The 17934-nt window shown below is 41.4% G+C and overlaps 1 protein-coding gene and 1 long non-coding RNA gene across 2 annotated transcripts; one reads left to right on the top strand and one right to left on the bottom strand.

Annotated features, from left to right (window-relative positions):
- Positions 1 to 7579: 7579 nt before the first annotated feature.
- Positions 7580 to 12182, top strand: LOC111253110 (uncharacterized). The gene is made up of 3 exons (XM_022812055.2): positions 7580 to 7943; positions 8564 to 9043; positions 9552 to 12182. The coding sequence occupies exons 1-3, from the start codon at positions 7580 to 7582 to the stop codon at positions 9710 to 9712; spliced, it is 1005 nt and encodes a 334-aa protein (XP_022667790.1). The 3' UTR covers positions 9713 to 12182.
- Positions 11957 to 15913, bottom strand: LOC111253111 (uncharacterized). Its single transcript, XR_015329730.1, has 4 exons — positions 15726 to 15913; positions 14094 to 14316; positions 12320 to 12642; positions 11957 to 12090 (listed from the first exon to the last, which is right to left on the bottom strand). It is a non-coding gene; the product is annotated as an uncharacterized LOC111253111 (long non-coding RNA).
- Between the last annotated feature and the right edge of the window lie 2021 nt (positions 15914 to 17934).

Here is a 17934-nt window from a genome sequence, read left to right as displayed (position 1 = left end):
AAGCACCCATTTAAGCTTGGTCATACGAGTCCCTTTTTAGTCACCTCTTAGAAGGCAATTTATCTTGACAGCAACATACTAATAGCCTCCTCTTTAAGTGCATCCTTGTTATCTCCACTCTCCCCCGCTCAAATCCTTCCTAGCCGGTGGTCGTGTACAGAGCGCGCTGTATCTGCGAAACAAAGCAACTCCGATTTCTACTTTTGAATTCTCCGTGTCTTCTCCATCTCCCGTTACCTCCACAAACGTCGCTTGGACTACCGGGTCAGTCCACCTAAAGCCCTTACTGCATCAACTTTTACCACCCCCGACATTTTCATTCACCGCTTACTCTCCTCACCCTTGATCTTGGTTATCCATTGCTCCGCCAAAACTCCAACCACTAGCTTCTTATAACCTGGAACTCCTTAAGCCTCACTATTAAAGATCTCAACATTTTGCCTATTTAAAGGCTCTATTCCCTTCGTGAGTTCTCTGGATGATCATCCCCCACCTGGCTCTTCAACTAACTACTCGTCCACCCTTAAACAGCCGACGTTTTTTCTCATCCAACACTCCCCCTGATAGAGTATTGTTGTTGAAACTCTTATTATATAATGGTATACGTTTCGTTAACCTACTTATTAACATATTCTGTTGTTAAGCCTCTATACTTTTACTAGTTACCCAAAACTACTTGATATCAGATACACTAGGCCGGGCTAGTTTGGCCTGTTCGCTGTACCAATAGTATGAATAAAATAGATTATGCTTTGAGTTGAAGTTGAGCGGCACTTTAGTTATTACATGCCTTGCTCATTCCACTGCGATTCGACCCAGCCTCCCCATTTACGGAAAACGAACATCTAAACATGGTTAATTCAAATAGAACAAAAATCGGGGGTAACTAAGTCACTTTAGCATTATTTCGAACTGTAACTACTAAGAAAAGCTTTTGAAGTATTTCTTCAGATCTATGGTGGAACCTCCGAACAAATGTTAAGAGAGCACAAATGAAGATTGTGATCTTTAATTCCATGGTTGGACAAGCCGGCTGCATAAGCCATGATTAAAAGAATCGAAAAGGCATCTTGGTCGACTGATGAAACCAGAAGAAAATCGAAAAAATTCTTTTACTTTAAGTTAGCTAATTCATAACAAAAAGTATGACTTGTAGGTAGTGTCTGATCGGAAACTGATAAAAAAACAGATATCAAATTTTTAATTACCACAAAAAGATGTCTAAGTTGACGAAGTTGAAAAGCTCACTCAGACTTCAAGTAACAATACCGTTCCATAAATTCGAACACAGCCAGGTACGTTCCTCTTGTTTAATACAAGCATTGCTTATTTAGAAGTGGTCTATCTAATAAAAGAGGTTCTTAGATTTCTGCTCATTAAAGGTACTTTGCATAAAACAGTGAATTATTTAAAGCTCAAAAGCGATATTCCAAAAACTAAGGCATTGTAACGTAAAAATCTGGAAAAGGCATAGTAAAGGACGCAATATTTGTCGAGTTTCTGTCGCCTATTGTTGTTGTAAGTTTATGTCGCCTATTTGTGACCAGTCATATGATTTAGTGCATGCAGCCAAAGATGCGACAAATTTGATGTTAAGCTCAAGTCACCGCTGTGGTCCGGCGGATACCCTAGAAATTATTTAAGGATGGACTTTACATACGCGAGTTTTGGTAAAAACCAAAGTGGATTAGGTAAATGTTAACAAGGCCGACAACTTGTGACGCTTGAAATGGGGGCTCTTCGAATATATGTAATACTTGGAATCCTTGCAAGGAAATAAAGGCGAGTTTGATTGCTCAGGCTGGACACAGGAGCGGCTAAATCAAGTAAAACTGACGAGAAAATTGTACACTCTCAGGCCCTGCAAGATAGTTTTAGTAATTGGCATCTTCGGGGGCTCTTCTTGAGATATTCTAGTGTCAGGCTTTTCGAGAGGTATTAAATAATCCAGAAGCCGTACCGAACCAAAGGGATGACTATCGTCAATTTAAATAAATCAATGCGGAGGTGTTCAAACCCTACGATTAATTTAGTGCTTATTAGGATATAACTATTTCATCAGTATTCGTTAGCTGCATACCGATAGGCCTTTGGACGAAAGCTTTTATGCAGAACACTTTAAGCCTAAAAATCTTCTTGAAGCTGTGGCCATATCCATCCTCGTTCAAACTGGCTAAAACTTTTACTGACAAAATTTTTTTAAAGCCACTTATCTTCAGGTGCAGATGGAAGACCTTTCAGAGGTGATTCAATTGTTTCTCTGTAGCTCGCTGCACTTTCTGGTACTGTACCGTTGAACTTAGAAGATTCGATTTTTGAAGAAATCAAAAAGTGTATTTGCAAACATATATATATATATCACCTAAAAAATCGCTCGTCTCAACGGGAGCACGGAGCTTGGGCGTATTTCTGATCGCTCTATGTTTTCTCACACTTTCTGGGCCATGTCTGCGGAGAACTATAGTCACCTAAAAAAAAAACACCAGATTGACTGCGATATCGAGAATGTACATACACATCTATTTACGTTATTTGTAGAAGACGATTCGCAAAACATGCTCGTACGAACATACTAGATACCGTCACTATGATTTCCTGATTAATCTATTAACTAGCTTACTTACTTAATTACAGAAAATACTGAAACAGTTAATAAACCCACTTAACGTAAACTTGTCGGCTACTAGCCACAGAGCAAACCGATAATCCGTCGGTCCTTGAACTACGTTCCCCTTGGCTTGTGTGCGGGTCGTTATCGACGCTGCCACTATCCGCGAATTACGCTATTGTTTTGTTGATGTAGACAACAAAGTTACTGCCAATCTCGAATACTGTCTAAAACATTCGATAGCAACGTTTTGCACGCGCCATTGAGCCAATGAAATAAGCTTAAACCCAACAACACAAAAATCACAGACGGACACGGCGCAGTATATCTCACGCTAGCCAACTTAAGCAGCTAATCTTTACAAGCTAAATATTTATACAAAGCGTGCCGACAAAATAACTTATCCTGTTTCCATCGCAGACTACGGGCGTTGTCTCTTATCGCTACGGCGGTAACATGCGGATATGTGTACATTCGCCCCGTAAACAAACTGTTAAGTATTTCGCCCCCTCTTATTCTACACGAATATATGCCGGCAAGTAATCGACAATGGCGCGAATGATTAGAGGCAATGTTTACTCGGTAAATCCGTTCTGGATTTTTTCTTTTATTTTTTGATTAATCTGTTATTAATTGGTAAATCTATCTTTAGGTAGTGTGGGGGACCGCGTGAGGCACACATACTCCTTCCTTTGTGCAGTTTTCATAATATTAATCAAAAGAAGTAATCGAATGTAACATGGCGGTAATAAATACATAGAAGTCTCACGCTGAAAAAGCGCCATACTATAAAAAGCTAAAACGCAAGGAGTTTTCGGCAAGGGCCCTTCGAGACTCCTGTCACATTTCCGGTTCTTATAATTGATCGTAGACGAGCCTGACTGATGGGATTGCAGTGAGCGTATAGCTTGTGAATAGGGTAAAACATAGCAAACAGAAGTGCTTAATAAAACATTGTTAGCAGAAGATACTCGCTGTTATAGATGCGTCCTTTTCTCCAACTACATACCAATACGGCGCTCCTCACACGAACGCAGAACGTCTGCCAGGAGCGAAGATCGTACTAATCACACTGAAGTCAAGTTCTACGTGCTGACAGATTTTCGAAAAGAAGAAGATGAGGTAAATGTCGGCCAATTCGTCATTCAGGGCATCCCTTATGGACAAGCATAATTCAATATTCGTGCTTCTAATTATTTTAGACATCAACTTATATGGACCTGGCCGATATGTGGTGTTTTGACAACTTTCCAGCATCCTGCTTCATTTTAACCACAAATGCCCAACTCTTTCTTGTTTATAGCACAACGTAAGAACGCCAAGAGTCCAAACGCTGCGTGGTGGATTATTTTCACGATGGCATTACATACAATTTGTAGCATATTGCCCGTTCGTAAGTCAGCTTCGCTAGAAATGGAAGAACGTTGTCCTTCGAAATCCCGCAACGGATTGCCTGGCTCGATTTATTCTAGAAGTCAACCTCACGACGGGGGCGGCAACAGCGATACATTATAAAGGTTTACGTAGAGAGATGATGTGTTTATCGGTAGTTGTGATATCGATATTGTTTATTTACACGTTCCGGCATAGATAAGCCTGATAATCGTACCTACCAATAGAAACAGCTTTAAGCATTTGAATAGAAAATTCAGTCAGCTAGTCGGTTACTCGGTCAACTAGTGTGCTTAATACCATTCTTATTTACAGGTTTTATTTATGTTCCAGTCAGTATTCAATATTTGTATTAGAATATCATGTTTAGTAGACTATTGGGGTGGGTTCGAGAGCAGATTGTATCAATTTTTTTCACCGTAAAACCGTAAAATCACCGTAAAACAAACTCTGATTGTTAAAGCAGTGGTAATTGAAGCGTGGCTACGCTTACTACTTAAGGCTCAACAGCTGTCGAAGTTTACGACGTCAACAATGATTGCCCATTTCGAAGGCCATATTTCCACAAGCAGAAGATTTGGCATGATATTGTCAGGCTACCATTTCCAAAGCATGCTGATCAAGTGGACAAACTCAAATAATTTTAAACTAGAATCCCCTTTTATACATTGAGTTATGGCCTTTCCGCCATGATTTATTCACTTTAAAAATCATCTTCGTGTGACCCAGATAAATAACATTGAAATAGTGATGCCTAAAAGTTATGAGATTCTTGATTATAGGACATAAGTAGGCCACACGCTTAGTTGAATTGGGAGCTTTTTTGCAATGTAATGTTCATCGGTTGGTGAAAATGGGTGAAGCATTCTTTAGTATTCGATCATCTCGTTCTTCTAATTTTATCAATTATTTTCGTTTGATGTTTTTGAATGTCCAGCATAGTCGCTCGTTTTAGCTGTCTAGGCTTCACTATTGACTTCTGATTCTTATGTTTGGGTCTATTAGGTTTGCTTGCCGCCCATTTCTAGACGTACCTTGTCGTTGCGACCCCCACTAAGGTCAAAGTCTATTCTGCCCGCAACGACAGCCACAGGAGTCGCGTTGAAGGATGCAACAGGCAGATAGGCATGACAATGAACGGGTTTTTGTATAATTTCTTTCATGCTGCGTTTGCATTTCTCAGCCTGCGTATGTGCCAAAGGCTCTCTGCGACTATTGTCGCTGAATCTATATTAATTTATTTGGCTCAAACAGACATTTCTCGTTAAAACTGAGGACATTTTTGATTATAGGACATAAATAGGCCCAGGCAGACGTTCCAGCCAAAAGCAAAGTTCCGCTTGACTGGGTTCGCACACGTGATTGTGTGTTTGTTGCTGACGTTTCCGCCCATCTAAAACATCTGTCACTACTGTGAACCATGGACGAGCAAATGGAAGTCCATGCCATCACCGTTGCCGTTATTTAATGGCCAAGATGCAACATTACTTAGCGGTAGTTGTTGCTATCTGTTCGTTTTTCTACGGCCATCTCCGGCGTCGCTCTATGTGTATGTATCATGTGATATGGTATAGTATCCTCTGTGGAGGCGGAGCCACGCGACTCGATGGGAAAGGGCGGGGTCGAGCCCAGGAGAGCACGGAGTGCGAGACTCCGCAGCAGCAGCAGCAGCAACGAGAATAAGAAATCGGCGTCTCTGACAACACGATGGGGTCGATCATCGGCAGCGTCAACATTCGCGCGGGAGACCGCTGATGGAACAGTGCTGGTGGTGGTTATGGACACTCGGCAAGAACGGTCGGCAAAAAAGAGCGACAAAGTGATCATGCCGTCTCCGAACCAGTCAACAGAGATGGCAGCACGTGGACGGCCTATACGCTTGTAGAGGCTTTCTGGTGTTGGGCGACCGCTTAGAAGAAAGCGTGTCGGGCCCTTAGGACACACCCACAATTAGCTCGATATTAATTGCCTCAGTGCAGTCAGTTGGATGACTATTGGCTTTACCTAATCTCAACACTGGAGGGTGTTCGAAGTGTGTAGCGACTCGGTGATAAGCAAAATTAGAACTCGGTTCAGGATTGTGTATGTAAACTGTGTTAGCAACTATATACGCTGAAGATATTTACGGTTCGATGTGCTTCTTGTTAATTAAGAGGAGTGTCAGTAGGTCAAAGGTTCTTGCGTTCTATAGGGACAACTAAACGAATCTTAGACATCGTGCTATTAGAAGGCGGGGAAAACTTATTACGCACACGTCGGAAGATCGTTTCGACCTTCAAATTAGCAAAACTACTTGAAAATTTGCTTGTTCCCTATTCGATGCCTACATTGACGTTTGCAATCTAACTCTCTCTGGCCACAATGACCAAATCATAAACCACTTTCGAACAAACAGATTATCAAAATGATCCCATAGCAACGGGATACGTAGAAAACGTCCGCGTACATCTAATCGTTGGCGACAGATCGATATTTAGCACTACCAGTATTATCCGAACTTCTCCTACTATATTTAATTATCCGGCTTCGGCGATTTTGCTCCTCCTCAGGATACCATCCGGTATCAGTGACAGTATCATTCACTGTTCGCCTGAGATGTTCGACACGTTTGGACGACTTCATGACACTGCAGAACAAAGAAGGAAACGATTTTAGCTAATAGGACAAAATGATTCCGCCGTAATCGAGACGATTGTGTCAGTTCGCTCAACTGCAGGACCCCTCGCTGTACCAACTTAATCTGTTCCTATAAACTTCGTTCGAAACATCTAGTACGTGAAGTCTCAGCGTGACTCTTCCCTCATTTTCCTTGTAAGCCAGCCACAGCATTGGCTGGTGTGGTAGCCGTCAATTTCGACGTTTTCCTTTGTTCACTGCTTTATTAACCATCTAAAGGTTGCGAACAACTGTCTGGCCGCGACCGGCTGGCCAGCTAGAGTCGGCTATTGATATGAGCGTGGCTGTACAGGATGTTCTAGCTGTTGTTGATCTCTGGTATCGACGATTCGTGGCAGACGGCAAATGTCGATAAGCCCGATGTACGTTCTAGTGTTTACTTGCTTCTAACTGATAGTCCATTCCAGTCGTCAGGCATTACAATCAACAACAATCTCGGTCTTAGCTTGCCGCTGACTGGACGGTAAACATCGCCGCGGCATAAAGTCCCTTCACCGAGAAGTTCCTCTCGTTTGCTGCCAGCCAGTCGCAGTATAAACTGATTTCTATACAGGAGACACTTAACAGACATTCACTGTTGTCGGAAACGAACCGCCGGATCGAGTGAATCAGTCAATGGTCAACGTAAAGCTGACGTAACGTTTTGAACAAACGGTGATGTAAAAAAAAAAAGTTCGCGAACTAAAGTTAAAGGTCAATCTTCCAAAAAAAATAAGTGTTGATTAGCAGTAATTACTTTGAAAGAGTGGTGCGGAAACTTATGCAAGAGTTACAATTCCATGTAGCTAGAAAAACGGCGAGAAACCGAGATAGCGTAACATCTTGAACACTGAACTTGAAATTGCGAGATCAACTTGGCCCCTTAGGTGGAAGAACTTACAGGAAGGCAGTTGTAAAGCAGAAATGGCGTCCCCACCACCGATTGATCTATCACAACGGGCGCAGTGCGACATCGCGGAGGAGATTGACTTCAGCCTGCTTCAAGTCACTCCTAAATCCTATGATACTCAACGTCATGGAAACTTGAAAAGTGGAAATACTGGAGGCCCGCCCCATCAGAAACCTCCGTATAGTTATATTGCGTTGATCGCCATGGCCATTCGTAACGCGCCGGAACAAAAGATCACTTTGAATGGAATCTACAGTTTTATCATGGACCATTTTCCCTACTACCATGACAACAAGCAGGGCTGGCAAAACTCGATCCGACATAACCTATCGCTTAACGATTGCTTTCAAAAGGTTCCACGCGAAAAAAGCAAACCCGGTTAGTAAACAATCAAACAGCATACTTGCCCTTGGGTTCAATGATTTCTTTAGTGGGCATTGCACATCCTAGTTAGTTTTTTAAACGCCATTCTGTAACGATAGTGATTGTCACTCCTGGTTGTTGACGTTTCAGAGAGCTCAACTGATAATAATCTATTTACAACGAAGGGAAGGCCATGAAATAATACTGTCACCCGTGGTAATATCTCGGTCCTTTTAAGCTAGTTTTATTCAATTCACTACTTAAATATACTGTACAGTCCTCCTTATCGAATAATTAAACCCTTATAGTTAGCTGAAAAGCATACGTGCTATTAAATGATCACGTCAATAATTTAATAGATAAATTAATATAGGTTTCAGTTTCTGCTCAAAACGCTCTAAAGCACCAATATGTGAGCCTATAGGACTCTATCGCCTTGAGAAGGCCGAGAAAGCAACACACCTATTTTAAAAGAACTTAGTAATGATAACTTGTAACTAAAAGCAATTTCATCATTTCGAATAGCAGCTTAACAACTGGGCACACGCTAACGTATATTGAAACGTATATACTCACGAGATGGACGCTTTCGCATTTTATAAACACGTCGATGTTCGGGCATTATATGTTTGTAGGTAAAGGTTGCTATTGGACGCTCGACACTAAAGGAGAGGCTATGTTCGAAAACGGAAACTTCCGCCGGCGAAAAAGACGCCCGAACTTGGCAGTTCGGCATCAAGTGCGTCAACATCTCGCGCGTCAAGTGATTTCTCATGACCAGACGCCGATCTCAAATGAGATGTCTCCCCGAATTAGTTCCACTTACTTTCGGTCTGATGAAGTAAATCTATCGGGAATGCAGTTCTCTGAGTCCGCCGGATCGTCACGTCGGATGCCATTAGGCGATTGCAGCTACCCTTTGGATAAATTAACAGTTCAACAAGAGCTCGAGCTTCTTCGCCGTCTTCAAGGCGTTGTTCCAAAGGTGCCAACATTAATGGATCACGTTCTCCCGCTGCAAATGGCTTTACCTCCTCTAGATAATGGGCCTTCACTTTTACATTATCTTGCCATGCAGAGACTTCTGTTTCAAGGGACCAACTGCTTCGATCCAGGTAAGGCTCAATTAGAAGCAAAATTAAGGCTGACTGCATTTTGAAGCCTATTAATAAAACTTCCTTCATCATCACCTTACGATCTGTGACTTCATACTGACGGAATGCATCCTACAAACAATTCATCATAAACTTTTAAGAGACTTATTGGTGTTAAACGTGTGGTGTTAAAATAACGTTATCGAAGAATGTTGAAGTAATGTTTCGCTCGACCTTTCCTATCATAGCGATTTCCACCCCATAGTGGCCTACTTAAGGACGTTCGCGTGCTAGTTCAGATTAGATTGCTTCCGCCTTAACTAGCATTCGTGTAATAGCTATAGCCGACTTTTACAAACAACTTCTAATGCCTTGCGCAGTTAACTTAGCTCCTTAAACTATGAACCTAGTTATTCGGACGCGTGGCTCTATACCTCGCCCGACTGAATATTAGCTGTATAACAAACGACTACTAAGCTTGTGTTTTAAATGTTTCTTCCTTCTGTCTTTGTGACGTCTTGCGACACAGTACTCGATTCGATACCTTGTAGACCTCCAGAAAAACGACCCTTGAAGTCCTTCAACATTGAAGACATTATTCGGCCGCGGGAAGTAGCGACGGGATACGTAACCTCAGTCAACTGCTCTGAAGCACCGGGAAATATTGCACCACACACCACATTAGAGTAAGCTGAGACAAATGTCGTGCTTTGGAATTATGAGGTGTAATTTCCATAGACATATCTGAAGAGGTGGCAACGCCTTTGTGGTGTCGATTCGAAATGATACTGGCACTGGCTGGATTGGCCGTGGCCTTACCTTCGCATAAAGACGACTTTCTAGTTGTGCTTACCTATGGCTAGAATATATGGAAAAATAAGATCGTCTGATCACCTGTGAGTGGAATATAGGTTTCGTGTGTACATCTGGAATCCACATACATCAGTTAGTACAAATTGATCTATGTACGAAGTGTTCGAGGCGGTGCGTAACCCTGTGACTCCAATCAGAAATTGGCCAAATCGATTGGATGGACCGGCCAAACAGATGTCAGTCAAACAACCTGCCAAAGTCTGTCTGTCGGGCCAACTAAACTATTACAATAAGTACGCAGATACATACGATAGAAAAATAGAACATGGCGGAAATTTTGCAGGTGGGACCGACCCGAGCATTGGCGATGACGACGACAGCAGTAGGAAAAACGGGCAAGAGACTAGAAGTGTAAAAAAGAAAACAGAAATGAAAGAGGTTAGAGGGAATATGAAGGGGGAAATTGACCAAGATATTGAGAAGGCAAGCCGCTACAACGGGAAAATGGTCGCGAACATGCTGTTATCTCATGTGTAATATAAAATATTTGTGTCATGTCTGGCACAGCTTTAATAGAATCCTGTATAACAAAAGGAAAAAAAAACTATCTTGATTGTTTGTATTATGAGCAACAAATTTAGGAGGCTTCTCGTCCGTACTTGCTTTCATAATGATCACTGACCGGCAGCGATGCCGTTAGAAGGAACACATCGCTGCATATAGGACGATTCTTTTAGGTTTTGAACCAGACGACGAGACGGCGAGCCTGGCGGCGAAAAAGGAGGAAATAGAAAACACAAACACCATGTTTACCCTTAGTTTTGCGGTTTACAGGAAGGATTAGTGAAATCCGGCCCTCAAAGAAGATAGTTGCCAGGCGCTATGTGAAATATACGTGGGACACTCGTTGAGCGTCCGTGTATAGAGAAATAGAGACTAACCGACTTTAGAGAAGCCAACCGGAATGACACACAGAACAAGCATATCACTGTGGCAGCGCAGCTTGTCGAATTGAAGGTCTAACAACAAATATAAACAAACAACTGTATGAAAGACAGAACAAAAAAAAAAAATCGATGGTAAAGCTGCTAAAAATCGGATTCATAAAAAAAATGCACCTTGATTTTTCAGCTACATTTGTTCTCCACTTTCTTTATGAGCGGACAAAAGAAAAAAGAAAAGAAGTGAAAGATAACTATTGATAAAGACGATGGCAGTACATGACTCAAATGTGACAACTATAGGGTAGAAGCAAGCGTCCATTATTGTTATTTCTATTTATCATTCTCAATATTGACGGATAATAAACGCAATAGCTGATTTCTCCGACAGAGCTCTCCGGCGCCATAGGACGCCAAAACACGTAAAATTTTTTTAGTAAATTTACAGATTTATTTTAAAACAATCCTGCCAGCGTTTCGGTTCAAGGTCTAATCAAGAGACTGTTCCTACAAGACAACCTATATTTAGAACAAACACTGGAGATTATTGTCATTATTTAGCACCTGTGATCTTTAACGAAATTTCACAAGCTGTAGTCGGTAACGAAGCGAAGTTTACCGATCGATCGACCGACCGACCGACCGACCGGTGATTTCATTTGTTCTATCCTGAACTGATATGAAGACAAAAGGCAAGCTCCCACGAAGAACTTCTTGAACGAGATAGAACGATAGCTCTTAAACAGAGGAAGGGCAAGGAACGAAAGCAACTGAACCAAATATAGGCTTCAAAGAATCGATCCCTATCATTCTGTTTGCCCTAACGCGTGTGTCTGTGTCAATATGCGTGATATTCAAACCCTATTAATATACAGAGATCAATTCATAGATATCGGTCTCTATGTGAATAAGACTACAGTGTCAGTTCTAGATAGGGGAAGCAGATCGGGCACCGCTGTAACAAAGATACAAACAAAGGAAAAATTGTACCTAGGTAAACAAGTTACTTGTACGTACGGCACTACGTAAGATCATTTAGTGCTTTTCATAAGTGTATTATATAGGTTATCGAATTATGAATGACTGGTGACTGCCGTCTCACGTCACGTCACATAGTACATGTACGGTATGACTAGGTGTACCTACTAATGAAAATATATTGAAGAGAAAAATCGTCCTATCGCTTAATGGTAAATGCTATTTAACACCTGAATTGACTGTTGGCGACAATTGCGGAACATTTTTTTTTGAGAGTGAAATGGGCAACTCTCATTTTCAAGAAGAAGATGCGTTTTGCTGTTGATGACGATGAGCCTGCGAGGAGTATCATGACGCATAGACAAAAAAACGATACATAACAGAACCTCGACAAATAAAATGTGCAATCCTTTCCAATATTGAGACAACCTAGTGAATTCTTATTTCCTTTTCAAAAGGTCTGAAACCTTATTTAGAGGTACCTTAAGCGTAAAATATTTTTCCGCCTTCACCTGTACCATATCGAGCAATATTCAATATAGGTAGACATTTACTACTTGCTTACCGTTCGAGAAAACCAGTCCAAAGAGCTTCTGATATTTTTGCTGATAAAAACACACGTTTGCAATTTATGTTCTATCTCCAACTCGTATCCGCCGTTTAGACCTAGTCTAATTTTATTGTCGTTTTTTGATGAATATTTCCTCTCCCTTCTTCTAGTTGATTTTTTCTACTACGCCACTTCATCCCTCCACTTGATCCCTTCTTCTTTTCGATCAATAATCACATTTGGTGTCTTTTTCCAGCCTTGCCATCGTGTTGTGAATGATAAAGGCAAATGCTTAAGATGAGATCGAGATGATCACGGTACCAGGAGTAGCAGACTACCTGAAGCAGTGGTAAGCCACAAGCGACAAAGTGAAACACTTTGATACGTGGGACGAGAACGGCAATTTTTTTTGCAAATCAAAGATGGATAGCAGCTCACGCCTTAGCCTCGCACGCTCTATTGATAGTGTTACGAACGATGCCGTCTGCTAAAATACAGCCGATATGTGGCAATAGTAAAAAAAAGAACAAACAAAAATAAATACACATATATATATGTGTGTGTGTGTGTGTGTGTGCGTTTTGTATAAATCACTCTTGTCGACATCCCACGCACATAGTCAGCGGTGGATGGCGCGCCATCAGTAACGCAAGCTATCCTGTCGTAGCATCGAATCTACAAGGTATAGCCGTAGCAAAAACAACGCCCGTATCTGAAATTGTTACGGCAACTATATATTAATGTTAATGAACAATTAACGACTGACACCCGCGTAATTTCACGCAGAGACCGTTCGCTTCCTCGCTCACGCAGTTCACAGAACCCGGCTGGAAGACCCATAGGCCAACAGCCTAGGGTAGGGGCCAAGTAGAATTCCATCCATCACAAAGGCGAAAGGAAACTCAGAAAAAAAATAGAATCGGTACGTTGAAACAGTCCGGCATGCAATAACATTAACAATAACAAAGCAAACACGCTACGTCTTCTGGAGCGCGTCGTGTTTTCTTGCTTTTCTATGCGTGCGCCTCGAACACAAACGAAGACAGATCAAAAAGTAATTGGCGTTAAGGTCAACACGGAGACAAGTGACTCTACAAACATGCATTGACGATCAGCAACACGTGCTATTCACTTGAAGAGATAAAATCGCTAGAGATAGATAGGAAACACACAATACATACGAGTAATCATAATACTTGAACACTTTAATGTGTTAAGAGGCAATAACAATTACTGGACAAAAGAAACTAATTTTATCTGTTTATCGCTTATGCTACACAATGTTTTTATGTGCAAACTGGGCTTGTTGTGTTGGTGTGTAATGCGGATGTCACAACGAGCTGATCAACGTTGTTATCTTTACTATTACCGCGTGTCCTAAATATGTTCGGCAAGCAATAGCGTCGTCGTTCGAGTAAACCTCTCAATGGATCTAACGTACATCAAAAGGCCTCTACAGCATATATATTGTGTTGAGTTTCTAGTGAATAGAAAGCAACGTGAAGTTGTTACGGTATGTGTTTCCCGTCATCGTTCATAACTTTTTTTTTCCAACAAATCATGCATGCCGTCTCCCTAGAAAGTTATGGGTTTCATGTCGGACAATTGTTCCAAGTACGGTTTGAGTTGTTGCTCAGTGTAAAAGATGAGGCCATGACCGTGGCTGCTCAGCGAACAAAAAAGGTAGAAATTCATCGGCACGGCAAAATCAGCAGAACACTAAGACTGCAACATTTGAGGTTTAAGAGGGCAGCTTTGACTATGTTCGCCGTGCGCTGCTTTGTGTTACCATGAAGCAGGGTACGGTTGGAGTCTGGACCGTGGCTTCCTCCCTGACGCCAACACAACCGATCTCTAGTTTAAGTTAATATACAGTCACTGCTGTCATTGCCCGCGGCAATTCGGTGTAGGAAACTGTCATTGTGTTCGCATGACGCCCGATATCAGACAAAGTGCTGAAGTCCAAAGTTGTTGGATCTATAGAGCTCATGAGGTAGCCGAGCTACGAATATCTGCAAAACAAAAAAAAAAAAAACTTCAGATAATTAGCGATGGTCTTATAGCTGCAGGCCATTGTTTTCCATCAATTCCCGGGTTATTTCCAGACCGTTTTCCTTCAAAGACGCTTTCAGATGGTCGGCGAAAGCAAGGACATCCTATACGTCACAGATACTGTTCTCAAGCTTGGCAACCCATTCTTAAGCAGACCTTTTAGCAATAACACTGTTACCATATGCACAACAACAATTGTCCTTTGTCCCAACAATTGGCCGTTTCGACAATATTTTAGCCTTAATGAAATATATGGCATAGAGGGTGTCAAAATTTACATTTTTTTCGGTCTGAAACATTCACTTTCGAAGAGTTCTCTCAAATAATTTCTATGTAATGTAAAGACAATAAAAATCGAAATTAAAATTTCTATATAATGTAGCCGCCCTCGAACACCATTCAAAAATAACAAGTGGGCGAAGATTACAAAAACAAGCTTTCGAGAAAAGCCATTGGAATTTTCTTACCCAATTTAATATCAAACATCAATATAAACACACAAGGTCTATAACTGCATGGTAGCAGATGCTTGTGAAGATTTACATATTTAAGGACACAAAAATAATCTTTAGTAATCTAACAAACACTTTCTGTTTAAGCAATTTCTAAGTTATTATTTTATTGGTTCATTAGTAAGCTCCAATATGTAACGACGACCCGAAAGGAGTGATCGACCTAGGTCACAGGTGTTCCCTGCTTGTGCTAATGTAAAGGCGTCAAAAAAAGTGATTCCGACTTGAAGTTTCATCAAGTCACCATCAAGAAAAATCATTTAGTCTTTAGTTCTAGAAAATGAATTTTTAATTTTCGTGTTTTAGCTAATAGAAAAAGCTATGAACGAATGAAAGTTGAAGTTTTCAACGCAATTTAAATTACTGAACATTGTTGAGAAGTCATTAAGTTGTGGTGTTCAAACTTCACTTACTGGTCATCAAACATCATGTTCTCGCATCAACATATTACTTGAAAACTCCCCGGAATCTAATTACAGATCCCTGAGATACAGACAGTCTAGCGCTTCTGATAAAACAAACGACTAAAATACATGTAATTTGAATGAAAATACTGACCATTCGACACTGGCAGTTTTCGCGAAAGACCACATACGGCCAGTTACTATAGTTACGAATAGAGAAACGGATATATCCTTCTATATAATTTTAGCTAAGCTCTCCATCTATTAGGATTATAATACAATTGTTATGGCAGGAAGACTTCGGGCCTTTTGTCACGGCTACGGTTTCATTAGTGGTTCTATCCTGAACGAAAATTGAATGAAAACAGCGTTTCTTTAGACAAAAACGATAGTATTAGTAATAGAATATCTTTTCATCTATGTCGGAGAAAGAATCTCTCGACAGATACCTACTTCAACATCGCTTAGACGACGACACAAAATCCGAGCCTCTCCATATGCTGTGAGCTCGATGGCTACTATTAATGCAGACTCTGCTGGCCACGCCAACGTCCATAGACAGCCGCGTTCGTTGGCTCGTCCGTCTTTCCGCTGCTGCGCCGGCTCTCGGGTTTAGCAAAACAAACTTCATCGCCAACATCGTCATCATTATCAGCGGCGACGGCGGCGGCGGCGGCGGCGGCAGCGGCGGCGGCGGCGGCAGCGGCGGCGGCGGTGGCGGCAGCAGTAGCAACTATCACCGCCATTTTGTAGAACGGTCGTCGCGAAGCATCGCTTAAAGAGTTTAGACAGAGGTAATCGTAGAAATTGACTCTCTTCGTCTTTTTCTGATAATCGCTGTTGCCTCTACGATCCAACCAACGGTGATGATTATGTTGCTGGTGATGACGATGCCGATCATGATGGTAATAGTAATATCAATATTTACTTTAACTCGCGCGCGCGACCGCTCGTCGATGAGTTATGATGACATATAACCGCGAACGCCGCTGCCGCCGCCGCCGCCGCCGCCGCCGCTGCAGCTCGTACCGCGATCACTGCTACACAGAGCCACCACTAACAACAGCATCAACCCGCTAACAACACAAAGGCCTGAGAGAAAAAAATACCCTTAGGTAATACGGAATGATGACTAGTAGTGAACGAGTGTGGGACACTCAGGCCTAGCTAAAATGCGACGTGTGAGCCTGCCTGTGTGCGGTGGCGTGTTTGTGCGTGAAAAGGGGAGACAAAGGAAACTAACTGCAAATAGATTCATTGGTCAAAAAAAGTTCTCGCTGCTAAAAACAGGCTACAGCAGACTTGCTGGCAGAAAGAACAATTGCAATGTAGATAGATCTACTAATAATAAATTTCACAGGGCTGTCGGTGTAGTGACGTAAGGTAGAACATTGCAAGCTTGCCATTATAACGAGTTGCCTGCCTGACCTTTCAGCCAAAAGAGAACAGTGCCAATGGAAGAGTACCGAATCAAGCATGTAGATACATTGCCTAGATAAATATTGTACACGTTTACTTTTTATCCATAAAAATACATCGAAAAGAAAGTGCAGGATAAGGCGACTAACAGAGTGGCAACAATGACTTGATGATGAGACCCGACTTGTCTATACAGGCATGTCAAAATAGCAGTGCAAAATCCACTTTTTCTAGATATTCGAAATTGATGAGTACATAGATGCATCTTTATACATGCATTACACATATGCATATATGTATGTAATTATACGTATCCTACGATTAAATCGATCGAGCATGCGGGAGAATGCTGAGAGGAACTCCGTTAACGTAGGTTTTGTAACAAGCATAGGTCGCGTTCTAGCTGAAGTGGTGACTGAAGGGTAACATCAGGTGGTGGATACGGAAAATCTCAGCTTCCCCTGTAGAACCGAATCTTTCGAATCAAAATAATTACTGAATATTTGCAAACATCATTAAACTGTAACAGTATGAGTCATGGTAGTTTGCACAGAGCCAATTCAAATAGTAAGCCATGAGGGGATGTACCAGTACGCAAAAACAACGTTTATAGTAAAAGGGTTTACGAAGCAAGTAAAAGATCTTCAGTGTTGATATCCTCACGTCCTGCAGAATCGCATATGAACGTTTTTAGCAGCCTTTTTTTTTTTTTTTTTCTACCGACGTGCCTTAATCTAGTCTGTTAGTATGATTTCTTTTGAATTTGTAGCTCTGTTTTTATATTTAGAGCTTGAACATGACTGTCAACGTGTGGAATACACAGGAAACAAAGAGTAAGCGAAATTTGAGAAAAATTGATCTATGTAGATACAATTTTAGTGTTTCTCGAAGCATTTAGGTGTGCATTGTTCCCTATTTTTATGACACGTACATTGTGCTATTGGTTCGTTTCGTGTTGGAAACCAGACATCTGATAGAAGACTTAACGGCAACGCGTACTGTAAAACTCTCATTCATCTAGCAATAGTTGTTATCTAATAATATTGCGGTTAGTAGTAAAAATGTTATGTACCCGCTTTGCGGACTCCCTCATCTACCAACGAAATGTTTTGCGAATGATGTTATAATGGCTTTATTAGATAGAAAGGCATGACCTTCAAAACTCAAGCCTTCACTTCCTTCAAACAGAAATCCATTGATAGAGGTCCTTAGGCATAAGCATTCTGGGCTTCATCTTCATACG

The sequence above is a fragment of the Varroa destructor genome, unplaced genomic scaffold (genome assembly GCF_002443255.2).
Source record: "Varroa destructor unplaced genomic scaffold, Vdes_3.0 BEIS01000006.1, whole genome shotgun sequence".
NCBI classification, from domain to species: Eukaryota; Metazoa; Arthropoda; class Arachnida; order Mesostigmata; family Varroidae; genus Varroa; species Varroa destructor.
Note: the sequence above shows the minus strand (reverse complement) of the source record. Positions and strands in the feature narration are given on the sequence as shown.